The sequence below is a fragment of the Grus americana genome, chromosome 4 (genome assembly GCF_028858705.1).
Source record: "Grus americana isolate bGruAme1 chromosome 4, bGruAme1.mat, whole genome shotgun sequence".
NCBI classification, from domain to species: Eukaryota; Metazoa; Chordata; class Aves; order Gruiformes; family Gruidae; genus Grus; species Grus americana.
The window spans coordinates 81910223-81929527 of NC_072855.1; the positions used below are offsets into that span (position 1 = coordinate 81910223).

The 19305-nt window shown below is 41.9% G+C and overlaps 1 protein-coding gene across 9 annotated transcripts in view; it reads left to right on the forward strand.

The window, feature by feature from the left end:
- The first annotated feature begins 1233 nt into the window (after positions 1–1233).
- Positions 1234–19305, forward strand: part of MTHFD2L (methylenetetrahydrofolate dehydrogenase (NADP+ dependent) 2 like) — a 65277-nt gene continuing 47205 nt past the window's right edge. For 5 of the 9 annotated variants that reach the window (XR_008576870.1, XR_008576871.1, XM_054824134.1 and 2 more), the window contains exons 1-6: positions 1234–1426; positions 7338–7522; positions 8849–8971; positions 13695–13847; positions 14604–14711; positions 17655–17687. Coding sequence is in view for 7 of the 9 variants with exons in the window: in XM_054824134.1 (XP_054680109.1) it covers positions 1290–1426; positions 7338–7522; positions 8849–8971; positions 13695–13847; positions 14604–14711; positions 17655–17687 (739 nt within the window). In the remaining 2 variants the exon portion in view is untranslated. The remainder of the gene's footprint in view (positions 1427–7337; positions 7523–8848; positions 8972–13694; positions 13848–14603; positions 14712–17654; positions 17688–19305) is intronic. The other 4 variants (XM_054824135.1, XM_054824137.1, XM_054824139.1 and 1 more) reach the window with 1 other exon arrangement.

Below are 19305 nucleotides of genomic sequence, written 5' to 3' on the forward strand. Positions count from 1 at the left end.
TTCAATTTACATTCATAATCTTCGGTTCTTTAGAAGCTGGATAGGATAGATTAACATCTGAAGATCTTTGTTCTATCTTAAAAGATCTACTATCTGTTCAGGACAGTAAATTTTCATAGGACTTCCTGTATCCTCACATGTTCATTTTTCTCCAAACAGGATAGTAACAAATAATCATGGGAGTAAGGGACAGTGTATATAATTGTGTCGACGAATCCTGGGTAAGTGTCCTTTTTCAAAAGAGCTTTATAATGAATGCAGTACGTACATGCTAAACGGTGTGTAAAGTCTGGTGTCGCTACTGTTTATAAAATAAGAGATGGCAACCTAAGGGGGAAGATTTACATAATATCTACAGTGCTGGAAAAGGATAAGATTCTAGGAAGACGAGTCATTAAAAACCAGTATGCGCGTTGTCTGTGGAAGCATCTGAGCCGTGTTCCTTACGAAACACCTGACCGATCAAGACATTTACCAGTGCCATGGCCGAAACTGCAGCCTCGGTAATTTGTTGCATCTTTTCAATGATTTCGCCAGCTTCGTAAAGGAACTTGCCCACTGTCAGTAGGCTCGGTATTGCAGATCAGGTTGCCGTTATTATTTTGGCATGCTTTGTACATGCTATTTCAGATCTCGGTTTGTTTTCTTCTTCCCCTCTGCACAGGGGAATTTTTCCACACTTTTTAGTGAAAAATCTGCTGTAAAACATGACAGAAAGCACTAATATGTGCGTTGCAAGGGAGTCCACGAGACTTCCCCTGGGAAAACACGAGGGTGCAGCTGAGAACTACGGAGGACATCGGTGCTTGCCTGTGTAGCTCTGACTCGGTGCCGGCTTTGCCCGTACCGCGTTTTGGCGGGAACGGGAGTTGATACGAATCAAAAGATGCAAATGAAGGCGGCCTTGCGCACCATGACCTGCAGCGGCTCCTGCCGCAAGCCCCCGAAGCACTGCAGGGTGGCAGGGGCTGGGGGCTGGATAGGAGCTGCGCCGCTCGCCCTCTCAGCACACAAACCCGCAGGGTCTGCCGGCCCCGGGCACGGTTTGCCAGCCCCGGCGCCTGCCCACAGGTGTGCCTTCACTGGAGGCGCCGCCGCCGCCCCGGCAATGCAGCCGTGCGGTGCGCCCATCTCGCCCCTCAGGCCCGCTCTTCCTGTCACGGCCACCGGCAGCTCCGCCCGGCCCTCAGCGACGCGCCACGCCCCGCCACGGCCCCGGGCCCGCTACTTGCCCTGGCTCCTCCCCTCGTCGCTTGGTTGCGGCGGCGCTTCCGTCCGTCGGGGCCGACATGGCGGCGGTGGCCGCCTTCTCCTCCTCCTCCGTGCTGCGCCCGGGCTTGGCGCCGCTGAGGAGATGGCGACCCCTCTCGCGCCCGGCACCCCGGGCCGCCTACAGCACCAGCAGCTCCCCTCGCAGCGCCGCCAGGTACGCCACGCCGCACCGCTCGGGGCATCTTCATCCTCGCTCCCTCCTCTTTTTTTTTCTCCTCCTCCTCCTCCTCCTCCCGGTGCGGCGGGAAGCGTTCTGTGGAAAGGCGGGCCGGGCGCGCGCCGCCGCCGTTTAACGGTCGCGCTGGAAGCTCGCGAGCGCGCGGCTGGCAGAGCGGGCGCCAACTGCCTGAGGAGAGAAGAGGAGAGGAGAGGGCAGAGCCCCAGGGCCCAGCTCCGCTCCCGAGGCCCCGTTTCCATCGTCGGTCGCCTCCGGGGTGGCTCCCCTGGAGCCCGGCTGAGTTGGAGTTGTCGCCGGGGCTCCGCGGGGTCCGTGCCAGCGGGCAGAGGTACCCGGCGGCAGGGCGGGCCGCGGCACGGCCGTTGTGGGTCAAGCGGGGATTTAAAGGGTGCACTGAAGTGGGGGAGCTCTGGCGATGGATGGGCCTTCCTGCCTCCTCCCCGAGGGGAATCTGGCTATTAAACGTTTGGTTGTGTCTGGTACCTGAAAGAGCTTCTCAATTGATTTGCACAGAATTAGTATACGTACAAATTTTTTGGCATCTATGATTATTTTTGCTGATGTAATGCCATAGCAGAAAGAATGTTACTGTCTGTATGAAGGGGCATGTGACGGTGACAGGCCATCCCATTGCATCCCGGTGTCCTCCACAATTTTGTTTTTGACAAAATAAATAAAAATTTTAAAAGAAAAAGAAACTAAGCTCATAATAATTTAAATAAATAAGTTGAACCCCATGGTCACACTGTGTCTCACGTAGCACTGCAGCGGGCAGAGGTCTGCCGGTGTTTGCTGAAAGCCTGGATGCCAGGGCGAGCACGACGCGCTCTAACACAGCGAGGGCCGGTCTCTTGATGTCGTTAATCCGTGTGTTTCATTTAATGCGCTGGCTGGACTGAGCCTCTCGTGTTGGTATTGCGGCACGGCAGCTACAAGCGCTTGCCTGGGTGTGGATGGGAGGGTTTCAGCTCAGCTCTTGCTCGACAGCCTTTTCGTTTATACTCGAGTTGTCTTGAATACTGACCTGAAGGTTTGCTGAGTTCAGCGGGTCACAGGTAGCCTACAGTGAAAGCAAAAACCCTTTGCTTTGTGTTTTTAAACATGAAAAGATTAGTAAGCTGTGCTGTGACAGTTGAATTAAGCGTGTGATCTTCTAGATATTCTGTATATCCTGTGCAACAGAGCATTCAGTTCTGCTGGGTTTGGCACAAATAGCTGCATTTCTTGCACAGTGCATGCCTGCTTCTGTTCTTTGCTGCTAGTAACTGTTCTGCCAGTTCTGCAAAAAGTAGATGCTCCTGTTATAATGATTTTACAGAGGTTTTCATGCGGTATGTATGAGACGAAGATCATGTTGTGATGCCCCATGTGCTTTGGGGCTTTCAGTTTATAGGTTGATCTAAAATAGCAGCTGACGTCTTTGTTTCTGTCATGTCCTGCAAGTCATTGGATGCACTAATAAGGAAGATTGAATATGTGAATTGTTCTGTTGTAAACTCACGCAGGGTTCAGAATAAGAGCATCCATGAGCGGGTAGGATAACAGTGGGACAGGATGGCATAGTAACACGTATTAAATCTGTCATTACACCTGGTCAAGTTTTTAATGTACATACAATTTAAATTAATTATTAACTTATTAATTTCAATGTCTTGAATAGCTTGCTGCAGTGTAACCTTCCTGTACAGCTGATGCTTTACTTTTTCATATAGTTCTTGTATAATATTCCATTGAAAGACTTTAACTAGTTAGCTAGTTAACCTCGTGGATGCGTGGCATGCTTATAATAGCTTGGGGCTCGTGACAACTGGGGCACTTAGTTTCTGAACCTTTATAAAAACTGTTAATTGTATTCCAAAAAAGATTTGCGTTAGTGGCATAGTACCGATGTTGGTAGACTATGGGTGGTTGAACTCACGTGGCTCAGGATTGGTGTACGATCATCAGCTGTGAGCGGATGATGGGGGTGGAGGGGAAGCTTTCTGGCTTTAAACAAAGAGTAAAATTTAGTGTGTGTGGGGTGGGAAAAGCCACAAGATTGGCTGTCCTTTGCTGCCTTAGGAGAGAAGAGTGCATCTGTAACTTGACTGGCTCTTTATCTGTAACTCTGTAAGGTACAAAGCTGACCCTTTACACACCATTTTCCCATTATTTGGTCATTTCAGTTGCTCTGTGGTTCATGGTCAGTCTCCAAAGCAAAGACTGAAAGGTTTATCTGAAGATTTCTTTTCCCTGTACTTTGTCTTCATTGAGGTTCTTCTTGAGACCTGAAGTCACTCCCATAAACATTTGCCATAAATGTACATGCTATTTACCATCTCCCTGCCCGGCACCTTGAAGTTACGAATATGAAAAATAGAACTACTCTTTGATACTTTTCTTAACTTCTTCCAAGTATACATTCAGCTGTCAGAATGCCAGGAGACGGCAGCTCTTTTACAGTAGGGCCATTCCATAACTCCTTGCTAAGGTATAATTGTACTTGTTTCCTTCTGCATATGTGAAAATTTTCATCTTCTATACCTGGGCTGCCCCAGAGTATTAATTTTTGAGAGTAGTCTTAACTTGAAACACTTGTTTTCAGGCAAGTTTTTGTCTGTTACAATTGACTTTTGCCAAGGGTTGTAGAACTTAGTGTGTGTTGTCTTCAGAAAGATCCAGGTGTTCAAGAGCTTTATCACAGCACCTCCTGGCTAGGAAATAGTACATGCAGTTTGTCCTAGCTTATGATGCGTGTGTGAGGATTCTTTCTCCTGTATTTGTGTGTGCGTATGGTTTTGCTTTTTTAGCACTGTTCTTCTGTTGGTCTGCTTTGTTTTTTGTCACTGAGAAGATTGAACGTGATGGGGTGAGAATGGTCAGATTTAACTGAGGACAGATTTTGAAAATTTCATGAGTCTGGCTAGATTTTAAGGAAGAGGCAAACACTTAAAATTCTGTGCTTCAAGATGAGGAAAACTGATCCTTTGGCAATGCTTTTACAGTAAAAATAGCATAGAAATGCGATACACATGGATTGAAAATTTTTTTTGGCACCAAAACATTGTTAAATCCTTATAATCTAAAATATATGTGGCATTGCTACACAGGTGAGCATTAATTATTTATTTGGCATAATGAGTACATTGAAAGAAATGTCTTGTGCCAAAGGCATGTATAGCTAAAACATAAATAATGAAGATGAGAGACATCTATGAAAATGAGCACATAGAGAGCAGGCCATACCGGAAAAGAATTAAACCACATCTGTTGGCTTAATTATTTTGCTTTATATGTATCTATCTATCTATCTTTCAAAGTTCAACAGTGCAGAACCTTGTGTTTGGGAAGTAGCTAAGGCTGGTGTAAAATTCAAAGAAACAAGGTATTTGCGTGCGCTAAGTATGTTTCTAATGCTTTGCTTTCCTGACAGTCAGATAGGTTGTTCTCAGTAGAGTGTGTTTTTCTTTTTCTTTTTAAATATTAAGCAATGCGATTTTTTTCCTTTTTGAAGTTATAATGATACCTTGTTGTTGTCATTATAACTCATCTCAAGTCCTTGCTAAACTATGTCAGCTACAAAGGGTAGTCACTTTGAATTAATTTATTCAATTCAAAGCAGGGGTTACGATATCTGTGTGTGTGTATACATGTAAAACTCTTCATCTCAAAGAAGGAAGCGAAGGATGTTTGCAGAGGGGAAACTCTCTCTTACTCAGGCTTACTTTCTAGTAAGTAAGATCAAGTAATCCGTCAACGGTCTTTGATTAGGAGCTGATGAACCAGGAGGGTGGTTTTTCTTGCAGTGCCGCACAGTTGCGCTCGTTAGGAGAGGAGTGAACTTGTCCATTAGCAACTTTAACTTTGTGTCTGTCTTAGCAGTTCTGCTTCTGGGGAGTTGGTGTTATTTCACTGCGTTTTTACAGACAGAATTGTATTTACTTTCTTGTGGTAGTTTCAGACGATTGTGCCAAGAAACACTGTTAACTGTATGTGTGTATCACGTTAAGATTCTTGGAGTTTCTTTGAGAAGATGAGAGGTTTGATTAGTGAAGGAGACAGTGTAGATAAAAGCTGAAACTGTGGTGGAATATGTCCCATGGACATGTATAAGGTGAGGAGCACCTATGCTTGCTCATAGCGAGCAGGTGGGCAGGAACATGGAGAAGACTCTGGAGACCAGGAGAACAACCCAGGTAAGATAACGCCGACACTTGGAAGGTCTGAATGAAATAGTACTGAAGGAAGTGCTGTTCAGTCCAGGTGCACTTGATCTTTGAGCAGTTAGTTGGTGAGGTGAGCATGGGAAGTTGATAGCAGACATTAAGAGCTTTGCCCAAGGGGGTAAGTCGTAGTATTATTGTCACCAAAGTGTCATTTGAGGGTGAGGGTAGGGCTTGTAAGATTAAGTAAGAAATTCAACTTCCGTTCCATTCTGCGGTGTCTCTGGAGCATCATTAAGGTTTAGCTCGTATGCCATTTGAAATACGGTTTATTGTAAAATACATTTTTGGGGTTTTCACATTAGAAGTTGTTCATTTAGTTGAAGGGGTTGAGCAGCAGTAGTAGTTAGAGACTTATATAATACTGTTATTTCCAATCCAGAAAAAACTATTTTCAGGTAGACTGGATTTCTTCATCTATCAGTCAGATATAGAGGTTAAGTTTGGATGATTTCTTTATATAAGACCATAGCTAGTCTGTGATTTTGGGTGGTCTTGTGATTGTCTTGTCCTCTGTGGTGCCGCCTCCACCGCTGTTCCCCCTCACCTTCCTTCTTCTGCACCTTTGTGTGTTTAGCTTCTTGGGTCGTGAAGATTTACTGAGAATGATTGAAACTGCACAAATTGCTGAATTAAGTAAAAGGCAGCATACTCTTTTTGGCTGCTTCAAGTGATGGGTTTGAATCTTACAGAATACCATATTTTAAACCAGATCAGTGATCAAGTTTCTTGCTCTATAGCTTTCTGTCTCTTCTTGCTTTCTACCCTCTAAGCACCACCACTGCTAAGCAATAAAGTTAATATTGAAAGGCTGCTTATCCGACACAAAAGGAATTAACGTCGTAGCATCTGGAAGTTATGCGCGCTGGAGATGTCTTGTTTGTTACAGGTTGGTGGGTGTGTGTGGGGGTGTTCCATGTCCTTGGTTGTGGTCACGATCACAGCAATGGTGGAGGGAAAGAGAGGGGCTGAGGAGAAGCTCAAGGCACAAGACTTTTTCAGTTTTCCTCTGCTTTTCTGCATGGGTTGGGTGATAGTTGTTGGCCCTTCACCCAGGGAGGATGTTTGTCTGCTGTAGTGCTGGGGGCGGGGGGGGGAGTGCGCAGAGGGAGGATACTGGAGGGAAGGGGAATTGAGAGGACAAAAGTGGGGCGGGTATGACAGAAGCTCCAGAGTTAGTCACCACTGGCTTGTATCAGCTAAGTCCTAAGAAAACTGAGAAATAGTATCATCTAGCTATGCACCAAACAATAGTGTGAATAATCCCATGTTACATAGATTTTTTTGCTTTTTTTTAAGGAAATTTGGAAGGGAGGTGGGTAAAAATTCCTTACACCAGAAAAACTTAAGGGCGTAAGAACATTCTCATGTTCTGTTCCCAAAAGCAGTTGATAGCTGTGTTCAACCTGGCTGGCTACGTGTGTTGGGAAGGTGGGGTGTGGCGGTTGAGCTCCTCTTCTGCATGAACTGATGGCACATTGCCGCTCTTCAAACAAGAGTGGGGAAACGCTGCTTTCCCCAGGTGGATTTGTAGTGCGTTAGTTTGTTTCAAAGCGTGTTTGAAATAATGGCAAATTAACTAATCAAAGCATTTGCAAGTATTTAATGTGGTAGATTGCACACTTGAAAATTTCATAAACAAGACACTTTTGACCTAAATATTGTCTATCTTTTTGTCTTTATAGTGATGAAGCAACCATTATCTCAGGAACAAAGCTTGCTAAACAAGTTTTGAAAGAAGTTCAAAGGGACGTAGAATCGTGGATATCCTTTGGAAACAAGAGACCTCATCTCACTGTCATATTAGTAGGAGACAATCCAGCTAGTCATATCTATGTCAGAAACAAGATAAAAGCAGCTGCAGCTGTCGGTATGTGTTATGTAATGTAAATGATCCTTTGGTAAGCACCAGATACTGTTACTTAAAAATAAAAAAAAGCAAGGGGGAAACCCCTTCGTATTTTAATTGAATTTTGAACTATTTTCTTCCTCATCTTCTCTGATGAACCAAAAGAAAAGAAGTTGCATTGACATGTGATGAAGGTAGTTTTAATGGCACATGAATGACAGCCATAAGTTCAATTCTGTATCTTAAAATGTTGTTAGGAAACAGTTTGCACCCTTATCGTTAGAAACTGGAAACTAAAGGAGAAGACTGGGGAAGTTTTTTTGACAGTTAAATGTCTTAACTGGCTCTGAGGAGCTTGGTGAATAAAGATAATCAGAGAGAAATTATGTCAGTTTGTAGTTGTTTTTGCAAGACACTTTCATTATTTTTGAATGTGAAATACTTGCTTAAGCGCTTGCCTCCTCAGTACCTGTTAGATCGTTCTTTTTATACATGGATTTTTCAGCCCACCTCCAACCGCGGTAGCAAACCCTATACCCCGGAGTTGATGGGAACAGTGATTAAGTAACCAGGTCCACAGGAAGATACTGGGAAGAGCCTTTTACTTCATAATGTCAGTGATTTTTTCATAACATCAATCTTGATGTGTATCTGCTGCATGTCATGGAACGTCTGTCCAGTTGAATGCTCTAGGTCCACAGTAGAGCCAGGCAAGCCAATCCAAAACCAAGGCTTCACGGCTCTGAATATGAAGGGCAAGATTTCAGACATAATGAAATCAAACAGTAAAGCTAAGTGAGTGATTACCTGGGCTAAAGCCCAGTCACTACCACATCTCATCTTCAAATGAAAGAGTATCACAGTCTCAAAAGGGAACTTGAGCATTGTTGCTGTCAGTGAAACTGCAATCTTGTGAAGTAACTTGAAAAATTTTCTTTTAATAATGAGTTTTGTCCCGCAGAAGCAGAAAAGATATCAGATAAAATGCCAGTAATGCTAATGTAGCTTTATCTGTTTGGTTTTAGTTGTAACTTTTCTACAAATGTGCTCTTGAAAATTACATGCTTTATTTTCCAAATATTTCTAAACTGTCGTTTAATTTAGGTGCTACTATAGATTTGTTTGTTTGTTGGGTTTTTTCCTTGTATGTTTCATTGTAAGATTGTACTTGACATCTAGAAATAGAGCGTGAAAGACCAGGCAGCAAAAGTAGAATTCTTAGCAGGTCTTCCACGGTTATTTAAGACAGTTGTTAAAAATAGGATGGATTTTTAGACAAAATACTAAGCTGTCCGTAGATAAATTTCCTGATACTAATACGCGTCTTCTGTTTTTGTTTTTTATCAGGCATTTCTAGTGAGATCATACTGAGGCCTAAAGATGTTTCTCAGGAAGAACTCTTGGATATGACGGTAAAACTCAACAAGGATTCAACCGTTAGTGGTTTATTAGTTCAGCTACCTCTCCCAGGTGGGTGACATCTTTTGTCCCACTCCTCATATACAGTCAGCGTAAGAGGAAAGAGTCTGACAATTTTGGGTTGCAAGTGTGTCTTAGTGACACGCATAATGAAGGATTAGGTGAGGTGTTAATTTTTTTGTTGTATACTACCCTGCAGTTCATTTTAAACAAAAAAGCAAATGAAATGGTAAGAATCATTTCATATTGTCAATCTTGCCATTTTTTAAAGTTCAGTCAGAAAGCTATTTCAAGGAATTTCCCTCCATACTCACACTTTGTCCAGTCTCTTTCTCTTTATTTTTTTTGTTTTGTTTATAACATACTGCCCTGTTTTGCCTTGATCTCCAAGACCTTTGCCGTAAATTCATCCCCTGTATCGTGCCGAGTTACGCTATGTAGCAGATGATGCTATGGTCTTTCTCACAGTTATTTCAGGTTTTGCCTTAAACATTTGTTTGTGTTTTCTATGATGTCCCTAATATTCCAGGTGAGCTTCGTGCTAAGGTTCTAAAAGCCTCTACTATATTCTTGTTTTCTATTTCCCTTCTCCTAGTTTGTAATAAAATCTCACTAAAATATCACTTGGCAACATGGTTTTACATGTTTTTTTGGCAGTGATAAAACTCGGAGTTTTCATCTAAATCTACCTAAGTCAAGTTAGATAAGCCGCCGTATGCTTCCTAACGGGGAGGCGCCTGGATGAGTAGAGCCATTGTAATAAATGGCCTGGCATGTTGCATTTCCCCTGTCTCTGTGTTCCCAAGTGTTGTCTTTTATCATAGGTTTATACCGTATGCTCTGAAGGGCAGGAGCTGTCTCGTTGGCATGTATAGGCATGATTTCTAGCACTAGCTGGGATTCCAGGGGTTACTGTTTATTAGTATCTCTCATGATGGTGAAGTTGCAGCTTTGTTTCTAGGTAAGCTCTTCATTTCCGCTCTTATTCCTAGTCTTGGTTTTAAGATAGTTCTTGCTGCCTTTATTTAAATTCATATCTATGCAACAGCAAAAATTGGGCCAGGTGCTGAGCGTTACAGAGGAAGAGATGCTTTATTAGATTTGTAATAAGCATCAGTGTTTGTGATGAGGAAGTTTTGTCCTTCGTATTAGAGGAAAGCTAACGGAAATAAAAGCCAGTTGAAAAAAATTGGCCACAAGGTGGAAGTATAACACAAGTAAGGAGATGACAAATTGGACACCTAGTGAGGCGCTCTGGGAGCTGATGTAACGTGGTTGGTTTCCTTTGAACGTACCTCTCTCCCACTAAGAACAGACTAGGGAAAACAGGTAATGTAATAAATTTTCATTTCAGTAGTGAGAACTTGTGCAAAAGATGGAGCACTGACAGCCTAGGGATGGAAGGCTTTGTCTGAAGCGTGTAGCAAAGGAAACGCTCATCGCCTGGACTCCCAATCCGCTGTTGTGCTCCACAGAAATAGGAGGTGTCATGCGTCACTTGACTTAGCTGTGTGGATACTCGATACAATTGTTAGGTACCGCTTGGAGAAATGCAGTTTTTGGAGGAGGATATCGGGTCATTACAGTCTGCTCTTGAGCTGTCTGCCTTCATTGGTCCATGGTTCCACAACAGACTTAAGTCTTGAAACTTAGTGAATTTAAACTTGTTCAGCATTTGAAAAAAGAAAAAAAACCCTGAAGATAATTCTAGTTGCGTCAATTCTAATGTCTGATGCTAGTACACTGAAATGGTTAAGCCATTTAACATTGGGATATTAATAGAAGCAGAAAATATGTTTGTCCTCTTTCACTTTGTGAGCTGGAGCAACTTAACTTTGAGCATTGTCATCTTTGCTTGAGGAAAACTTCCTTTCTGTGTACCTTTTGAGGGCGTTACTTCTGACGTGGTAATGGTTTTGTGGAGAGTTTCCTGTATCTTTTTTAAATAGCCTGGAAGATGGCTATGAAATTTTAGATCTTTAGTTGAGATAGAATATGAAAATCTCACCATTTGCTTAGTTGTAAACAGCAAAGAAGTATGAGACAAAAGAGTACAAACATGATATCCCTCTGTTGTGGCAGACTGTGCCTGCCTAAGCGCAGCCTGTTTTGGTGGAACTGACTGTTGAGATCATAGCAGTGTCTCGCTATAGCTTCTCAAAATTATTTCCAGGGCGATCATTGCTGCTGCTCAACAGCTTCCTCCCTGCTCCACGTTTGTACTTCTTGATCCATATGGTATGTTTTGGAATCCCTTCTCTGCTACGTTTTAATTTTTATCGGTGTTCCCTTTTGAAAACCAGTCTTGATTTTTTTGTGTGTCCGCATTAGAGGCACATGTTGTTCATTGTGCGAATAAGAGTTTCTCTGCGTGCGTGTCAAGGTAGCTAGGCAAGCGACGCCTGGTGTTGCCTCGTGAGTTTGATGAACAAGTGAAAGGGTGAGTGCAGAGAGGAACGTGGCATGGTGAGTAGTGAGTGTGTATGACTATCAGTAAGACTGAAAGGAACGTACTTAGGAAATTGTTTTATTCCTCTCGAAATAACTGAGGCTCTCTTCAGTCAACTAACCAGGAAAATAGATTTCTTGAGGCTAATGGAATTTTCTCATTAAGTAACATAGTAACTGTCTATACAGCTTGAATTGGGTTGTTTGGTTTGTTTGGAGATGGCCCACCCAAGATAGTGTTTCAGAAGTGTTTCTGAGCAAGGGAAGGTGTCCACATCCTCTCTTCTCAGGCCCGTGTCAGCCTACTTGTCCCCAGCTACGCAGCTGCATTTCTTCCGGTACCATGTGCCCTTTTCTGAAATTGTGCAAATCAGTTTTGAGTGAGGGTGGAAAAAAAAAATCCCTGTAAAGCATGATTTCTTTCCCTTTTTTGTGGAGGTATCTATTATTTGTCTCTTTATGGGAAGCAGAAGACAGACAGCAATGAGGAGGCGTTTGTCAGAGCAGCGTTCTGTCCTATCCCGGGCGCAAGGAGAAGCGTGGCTGCCAAATTTTTGTTTGCTGAACAGCTAACTTGCCTAAGGTTAACGAGTCGTCTTTTGCAAAAACTGTTTATAGGTTACTCCAAATTTCTTTCTTCTTTGTGGTTTGTGGTTTGGTTTTTTTCGTTTTTTTTTTTATTCCCCAAGTTGACACAAAAACAAGGTTATGGTTGCCTTCAATCTGGACTAGGCTAGTTTGACTTGTAAGAGACTCTTTAATCAATGTACTTAACATCTTAATTTCCACAGGCTTCAGAAGTAAACTTCCTCCCATTGGAAAATAGATAATTAAATTGTAAATCATAGTAGTCTGGTTGAACTCCAGGGTTTTTTTCAATTGGAAATCTTTTAACAAGAGATTATCACATTTAAAGTTCTATAACATGGATGATGTCTTCTAATTAACTAGCTCCTTTTAATGCAAAATCCCAGAATACCTACATAAAGCTAGTTGACTACTGAATTCAAACATCGTATATACGTCTATAAAACAGTTTTACTGGGAACTTCCGAGTCTCGTAATCAACACTCATTTCCTTTGATTTGGCTTTTTTAAACATCCTGTTAGGCTTCCTGAATTGGACTTTGGGATACATTGCCTCACAATCATAGAATCGTTTTGATGGGCAAAGACCTTTAAGACCATCAAGCCCAACTGTTAAATAGCAGAGTTCTGTTAGGGATCTAGCCTCGAATGGGTGAGGTTTTGTTCTAAGCGAGATTGAAAAAATAATCTTTCGGAGATGGAAGTAAAGCTGGAAGTATAATCCTGGAAGGAGTTCGGGACTTTATTAAACAATGAAGCGACAGACTAAAATGTCCTTGCTCGTTGCAGGGGAGTTGGACTAGATGCACTGTAAAGGTCCCTTCAGACCCAAACTATTCTTTGATTGTGAACTTGTGACTGACGTACCACTGGGTAAATGCATTTATTAAACAAAGTTTGCTTTCTGGGTCAGTATGGGGACATTTTGTAGAGCCGTTCCCCTGGAGCGTCTTTACGTTTGCAAGCTTTATACTTGGGTTTGTAGTTTTGCAGAGGTGAGACTGGCTAACGCGTATTTTTTCTCATAATTGGTGCCAATGTTTATGCAGTATAAGCCTTAAACAGTTGCAGACCCATCCCGTGTCAATGTGCGTATGACAAATGCTCTTTGCAAATAGATATGGATCATAAATTATGTGTAGGTATCGTAATTTAAGCCTTACTTAGTGTTTCAAGCTCATCAGCATCAAACAATGTAATGTGTTCTCACAGTTTTCCAGGGAAGGAGGATATGTTTTGGTCCTACTGATTAGGAAATCGCTAAAACCAGTTGTTTTGTTGTAAAATGGAAAATGAAAGCTAGGCCTACAAAGCTATTTCAGCTTAGGGTTTCTGTACATTTGTTTAAACCTGAGGTCGTGTATCCTTTGTGATCTTAGAGACGGGTAACGTGCACAATAACCATAGAATGCAAAAGTCATTCTCAAGTGTCTTGCTTAAACATTTATTTTTATAGTTACTAAGTCGTCATTCTCAGCTGACTGTCGGCCTCTCCTATTTTGACTGAATCTGTTGTATTACCAGTGTCACAAACTGAATCATTTAATTTTCGGTAGATGACTTGAAAAGCTGAAGTTGTAACTGCTGCCTTTAGAGGGGGAGTGTAGTTGATTCATAATGAATAATAATAATAACCCTAGCTAGACCCAACTTGTGTGTTTCTGTGTAATGATTCAGACAGTATTGATGAGACCTGACAAGCACAAGAACTGTAATGTGAAAGCAATGTGTTTCCTAGATCACATAGATGAACGAACAGTTTGTAACACCATCGCACCTGAAAAGGATGTGGATGGATTTCATATTATGAATATCGGACGTCTGTGTCTTGATCAGCCTTCTATAATACCTGCCACTGCTGCTGCCGTGTGGGAAATCATAAAACGAACAGGTAAGAAAGTGAACTGTATTGAAACTCTCTTTATCTCGGAAGATGAAGGAAGGATCAAGTCAGGTGTGAGTTAAAAGGTGTAGGTTATCTAAATGTATTGGGCTGATTGAAGAACAAACATTTAGAGGATTAATCTAAATAATAAGGAGGTGCCAAATAGATGAGATCTTTTGCCAGTAGCATAATTATTAATTAAGTGTAGACCGTAGTCTGCATAGAATACTTGGTGAAACACTTCGGTAACTTATTTTCTGCATTTTATCATGTTGCAAGGAACTTTCTGTGATATTGCTGACCTCCTGATTATTTATCAAATAGAAAATTTGAATGCGTAAGTTCTTGTGGGGCATGAGGAAGAAAGAAGGACAAAAATGGGAACATTTAATTCAGCACTAGAAGGGGAAAAGAATGCATATGTATTCAATAGTTGTCATTTCATAAATATAATATACATGTTCTTATTGGTAGACGTAAGAGCTTCCATTTCTCTCTGTGGTCAGAGAAGAGAAATTCAGTCCCTGCAAAGGGTGATTCAGATAACTGGAATGAGTTGCCAGTTTAGTTTCTCTAAGGTGAAAACTGGAAGTTGTTTTGTGGATTCATCCCTCAAGTTCAGCCTTGTGGATTTTCGAGTCATGTCATTGTCAGCAGTCCACAACAGCAAATTATATCTTGGGGGTTGAGAATAAGGGTTTAGGTATATGAAAATAGTGGAATACAATTTTTTCCCCCCCTTTTTTTCTCTCTCCCCCCAAGGAATACAAACATTTGGAAAAAATGTTGTTGTAGCTGGAAGATCTAAGAATGTTGGAATGCCAATTTCAATGCTTTTACATACTGATGGAGAGCATGAAAGGCCTGGAGGTAAGTTCATCACTGTTGTTTGAATGTTTCCGTTTGTGCAATGGTTAAAATAAAGCTGACCAGAGGTTTCAGATAAAAAGAGAAAGCTTTTGTCTCTTGTACGGTATTTGCAACCAGAGCAAGGAAATAGATTTGTTGATATATTTCCTGACGTATTCGCAGGAGAGCAGATTCTGGACCCGACTTTTTCTGGCGTTAGGTCATCATTTTGTCCTCTATTGGAAACAGCTACTGTTTGAACATGCTTAGCACTGAAGGCTGAGGATAACACCTGATGGTGTGGCCTTAAAGAGCTACAGAGGTTCATGGGGTGTTGATACAAAGCAGTATAGCTATATGCCTTATCCTCGTGCTTACGTAATAGTATTTCAGGTTTTTCGTACACGAGCGTGCACACATATGTATACATGTACACGCATATACAGATGTATACACATGCATATATAAAAATATACATGACATGATTCCTGCGTTGTGCTATGTTAGCGAGGTGGTGATTATGAAAAGATCCAAATGACCACCAAAGTAACTTTTCAGCGTGAGCTCTGTGATATTACACGTTGGCCTGGGGGATTTTTCTGCAGTGCAGTTTATATCCCCCTGGAAATTGGGGGTTGTAATGGAGATAATTTTAATTAATTCTAATTACAGAAGCATGCATGTGCTGCTATAATTGTGCTGTAGAAAGAAAAACAAATATAATTTTAATAGAATACTGGCCTTTTGCAGCTTCATTTTGATGTTAGAAACTGCCAAGGTGGTGTGCGCAAATGAGGTAAACATGAATGTTTAATCCCAGGCATATTTAATAGGAGTGGAGTGAAATCTGTTATTAATATAATAAAACACTAAAAGCTTCTTACTAATCATAGAGTTGGTTTTCGCATTCAGCCTCTGTGGGAAAGTTGCTATTTGAAACTTCTCTCAGCATTTGAATTGTAATTACCATCAGCACATAGTTCAGGTGTCATCCCCATTCCCATGAAAATGAGTAGCATTTTTGCCATTTGCTGCAAATCCTGGGTTTTATATGTCACTGGCTGCGCAGTTTGGTGTTTGAAATAGGCTTTATACAACACAGAGTTGTGTTAGAAACTGCTTGCGTGTTTCTTGGTTGGAGAGGAGGAGGCTTAGTGACCCGTGATTGTTCCAGCAACTTGTTACAAAACCCATAGTAGTTGGAGGGATGGTTTTTAGCTGTATGTACTCTTTTGTAGCTTTGAGCTTGTGAATTAGTTGGATCTGTGACTGTTTTGTTTACTTGTATCCTGGGTTTTTAGTTCTTAGGTGACTGCCTGCTAGTCTGACTTGTTTTGGGGGGGTTGTCTGTGAGTTTGGCCTGTGAATGAACTTGGTTGTACTACACGGTCATCTGCCTACGTTCTGATTCCTGACATATTACGCATGACTTCACTGGCAGCCGTATTTACTGGCGTTGTCATTGATGCTATGTATGTCAAGGATTCTATGTAGGGACAGAAGAATATTCGGATATTCTCCTACTGACAGTGACAGTGGAATCTAGATGTAGAAAGAGTGAAGTCATTGAAGTTATCTTTGCTTATTCTGAAGAAATGGATTTATTTTTAAGGTAGTATTTCTTGTTTTCCAACCTGCGGAGTGGTAGTATACACTAGAGTGGTAGTATATAGTATAAAGCAGCTAGCCACAAGAAAACAAAGGAACGTTTGTACTTCTTTGACAATAAATTAACATTAAGTATGTATTTTTCGTGTACATGGTGATAAATACTTTTGCAGTTGGGGTAGTTCAGTGTAGTTTTCATTCCCGACTCACAGCTCGGGCTGTCCTTGAAGATCCGGTTGGTCTTTGGCAGTTACCTTTCTTCTCTGCTTCTGCTCTGAGCAACGAGAGGCTAGCCCGGACAGCGTGTGGAAGGGAAGGCAGGCTTGGCGATGGTTTATGCTCTACCTCAAGGGCTGTCAGAATTTCTGGATGTATTGTGACAGAGAAGAGACTGAAGGTGGTTGAGATGAAGCAGAGATAAACAGTGAAAGAGAAGGCATAAAGCTGAAGTATAATGACATGGAGGAGGTGGAGCTAAAGGAAAGATTGGAAATGTGAACGTAATAAGAAAAATAGCATCGACGGAATAATCCTGTCTGCCCATTTCCTTAGTGAATAATAGCAGGGCAAAATTTGTGCATTATGATGAGAGATATCTGTCGGCGTACAAGATGAGGTAGCTTTAGCAAGTGTGTTAAGCTTGGAGATGAAGTGTGTTCTGGAGTTGAAAATTACGTGTTGGAGTTGCTAATTTTTACCAAAGGCGGGCTTTCTTCTTAAGCACATGCTTAGAACAATTTGAACCTGTTAGTACAAATGAAGTGGAAGGTGGGCACTTTTTTGGGGGTTTGGGGATTTTTTTTCCTTTTTTTCTTTTTTTTTAATACAGGGGATTGGGGACCAGAAAAGACTTACAGTTAAGTGCTGAAAAAGATTTCTTTTTTTTTTCTCAGGTTATCAGCCGGGATAGGGTTTTATCAGCAATTGGGCTGACTTGGTTAGATACATTTTATTAAGAAGCAATGCAAGGTCTGTTTGTGATAGTCCTTTTTTTGTTTGTTTTTGTTGTAGGTTTCAGTTGTGGGTTTTTTTACAGATGATGAACAAAACTGAAAAGCTGGGGTCTGTTTTTACCTGTGATGTTTTGTATGTAGAAATGGTCATGTCCTGCAGGTGGCACTATCTGATCAGATGGGAAAACTATCTGAACCCTTACAAAACAAATTGTGTTTTGTGTAGGCAGGTGAAGAGACTGTCTCTATTTTATAAGCTAGTGAATTGACTGAGCAGTATCATGTGGAATCTTAATTGCTAAATATATTCCTCTTCTTTCAGCAGAAGTAGCAGTGTAAAAATAGTTGTTTATTTTCTGTTTTGGCATGATCCCAAATAAATGGAAAACCTACCCTTTCTGAGGTGTCTGTAAGCTTCTGGACTGCTATTTTGAAGGTAGGGGCTTTTGGTTTTTTTTCTTTTTTCTTTTTCTTCCTTTCCTTTTTGGTAGCGAGAGCAATTACTTGGTTTCAGGAGCTGACTACAGACAAGTAGTCAGACAATCTTGACATGCAGGCTTTGTGTACTGCCCGGGATGTTGCTATCATAGGAAGGGTTACTGTGGAGATGTTTTTAAGACGATTAGCTGTGTAAGCTCTCAATGCACTTTGATTCGTGGGAAGTTATAGAATGTCGGTGAGAGATTTATAATTTCTGGCAATTCCCCTTATTTCATGGAATTGCTTATGCACATGTACTTTTTTGTTCTCATTATCTGAAAATATCTTGATGTACTTCTCTTTGAGGAGACGATATAACTATAGAGACTGAAGGAGAGGAGGGATCAAAGATGAGGGGAAAGAGCAGAGAAGGCAGAGCACAGACAGGTTGAAGATGAGATGCGTGAGGAGGAGAGTTAATGAGATGAGAGGCACAGATTAGATCAGTCAGACACATTCCAGAGGAAGCAGATGTGGTGGTAACGTCTGAGATGGCAAAAACTTTTATTGAATGGTTAATAATGTGGCTTACGAGTCTATGATGAACGGAAGGTGGAGATGGGGGATGTAACACCTGAACGCTTTGCGGTAGAGGTAGTTGACAGGGAGAGTGTTGGGAGGCCTCTGATAGTTATCTTTGTTGTTTTCTTGGGCAGTCCTTGAGGGATCGCCACGCTTGCTGTTGGATGCAGGATGAGACTGCGGTCCCTATCCCCGTGACAATTTTTGTGTGTGGTGGTGTCTCCTCAGTATCTCTATCAAACAGCACGAGGTTTTCATGTCTTACGAGGAGGGTTTATTTGTACCTTCTTGCCGAGAAACGTGGGTACGTGCAAGAGCGGGCCCCGTATCTTATGAGTTTGCCCAAAAGGCTATGTGCTTCTATTTGTCATAAATTCAAACACTTCCTGCTCTGGTGTGAAGTAAGGGTTCAGCTGTTTTTGTTTTATTGGGACGCACAAGAGTTCGTAGGACATCTGCAAAAATCTGAGCACCTTTTTGTCCAGTCTTTTCCATTCTTGTTGTGGCACTCGAGCTACATAAAATAATGACTGGAAATGCTGTAATTGTGTGGAAAAAAATATACGCGCTGGATGTATTGATTCCTTAAGTGGTTGTGGTGATAAACCTCCTCGGATCCATCCAGTTGGGATTTTGTAAATAGTGATGCTTCTGTTGATTGCGTTCAGGAATGCCTCTCCGTGATGAAATCTAGTAGCGTTGCAGTCGAGAGAGGGATTTTGCTGTCCGACCCTTGTGTGCAGTTACAGGTCGGCAGGATTTCTGAGCAGAGGCCCTTGGCCCGGGAGCATCCTAGCTACTAGAGTCATTCCCCATGCAGTCAGAGCTTACAAAGAGAAGAGCCTCAGTTGTCATCTCCTGTTACTGGCCAGATGATCAGCCATGTTAATTCTGGAGAGAGGGAATATCAATAATACGCAGTGCCACTTCACTGAACTTGAATTACCATTTATATTCCTTGAGCACTCAAAATCTGTCAAAAACACGGGGCAAAAACTAAACGTTGACTCGAGGGAAAGGCTGTTGTGAAGTTAGGTCACGGGTACAGGAAA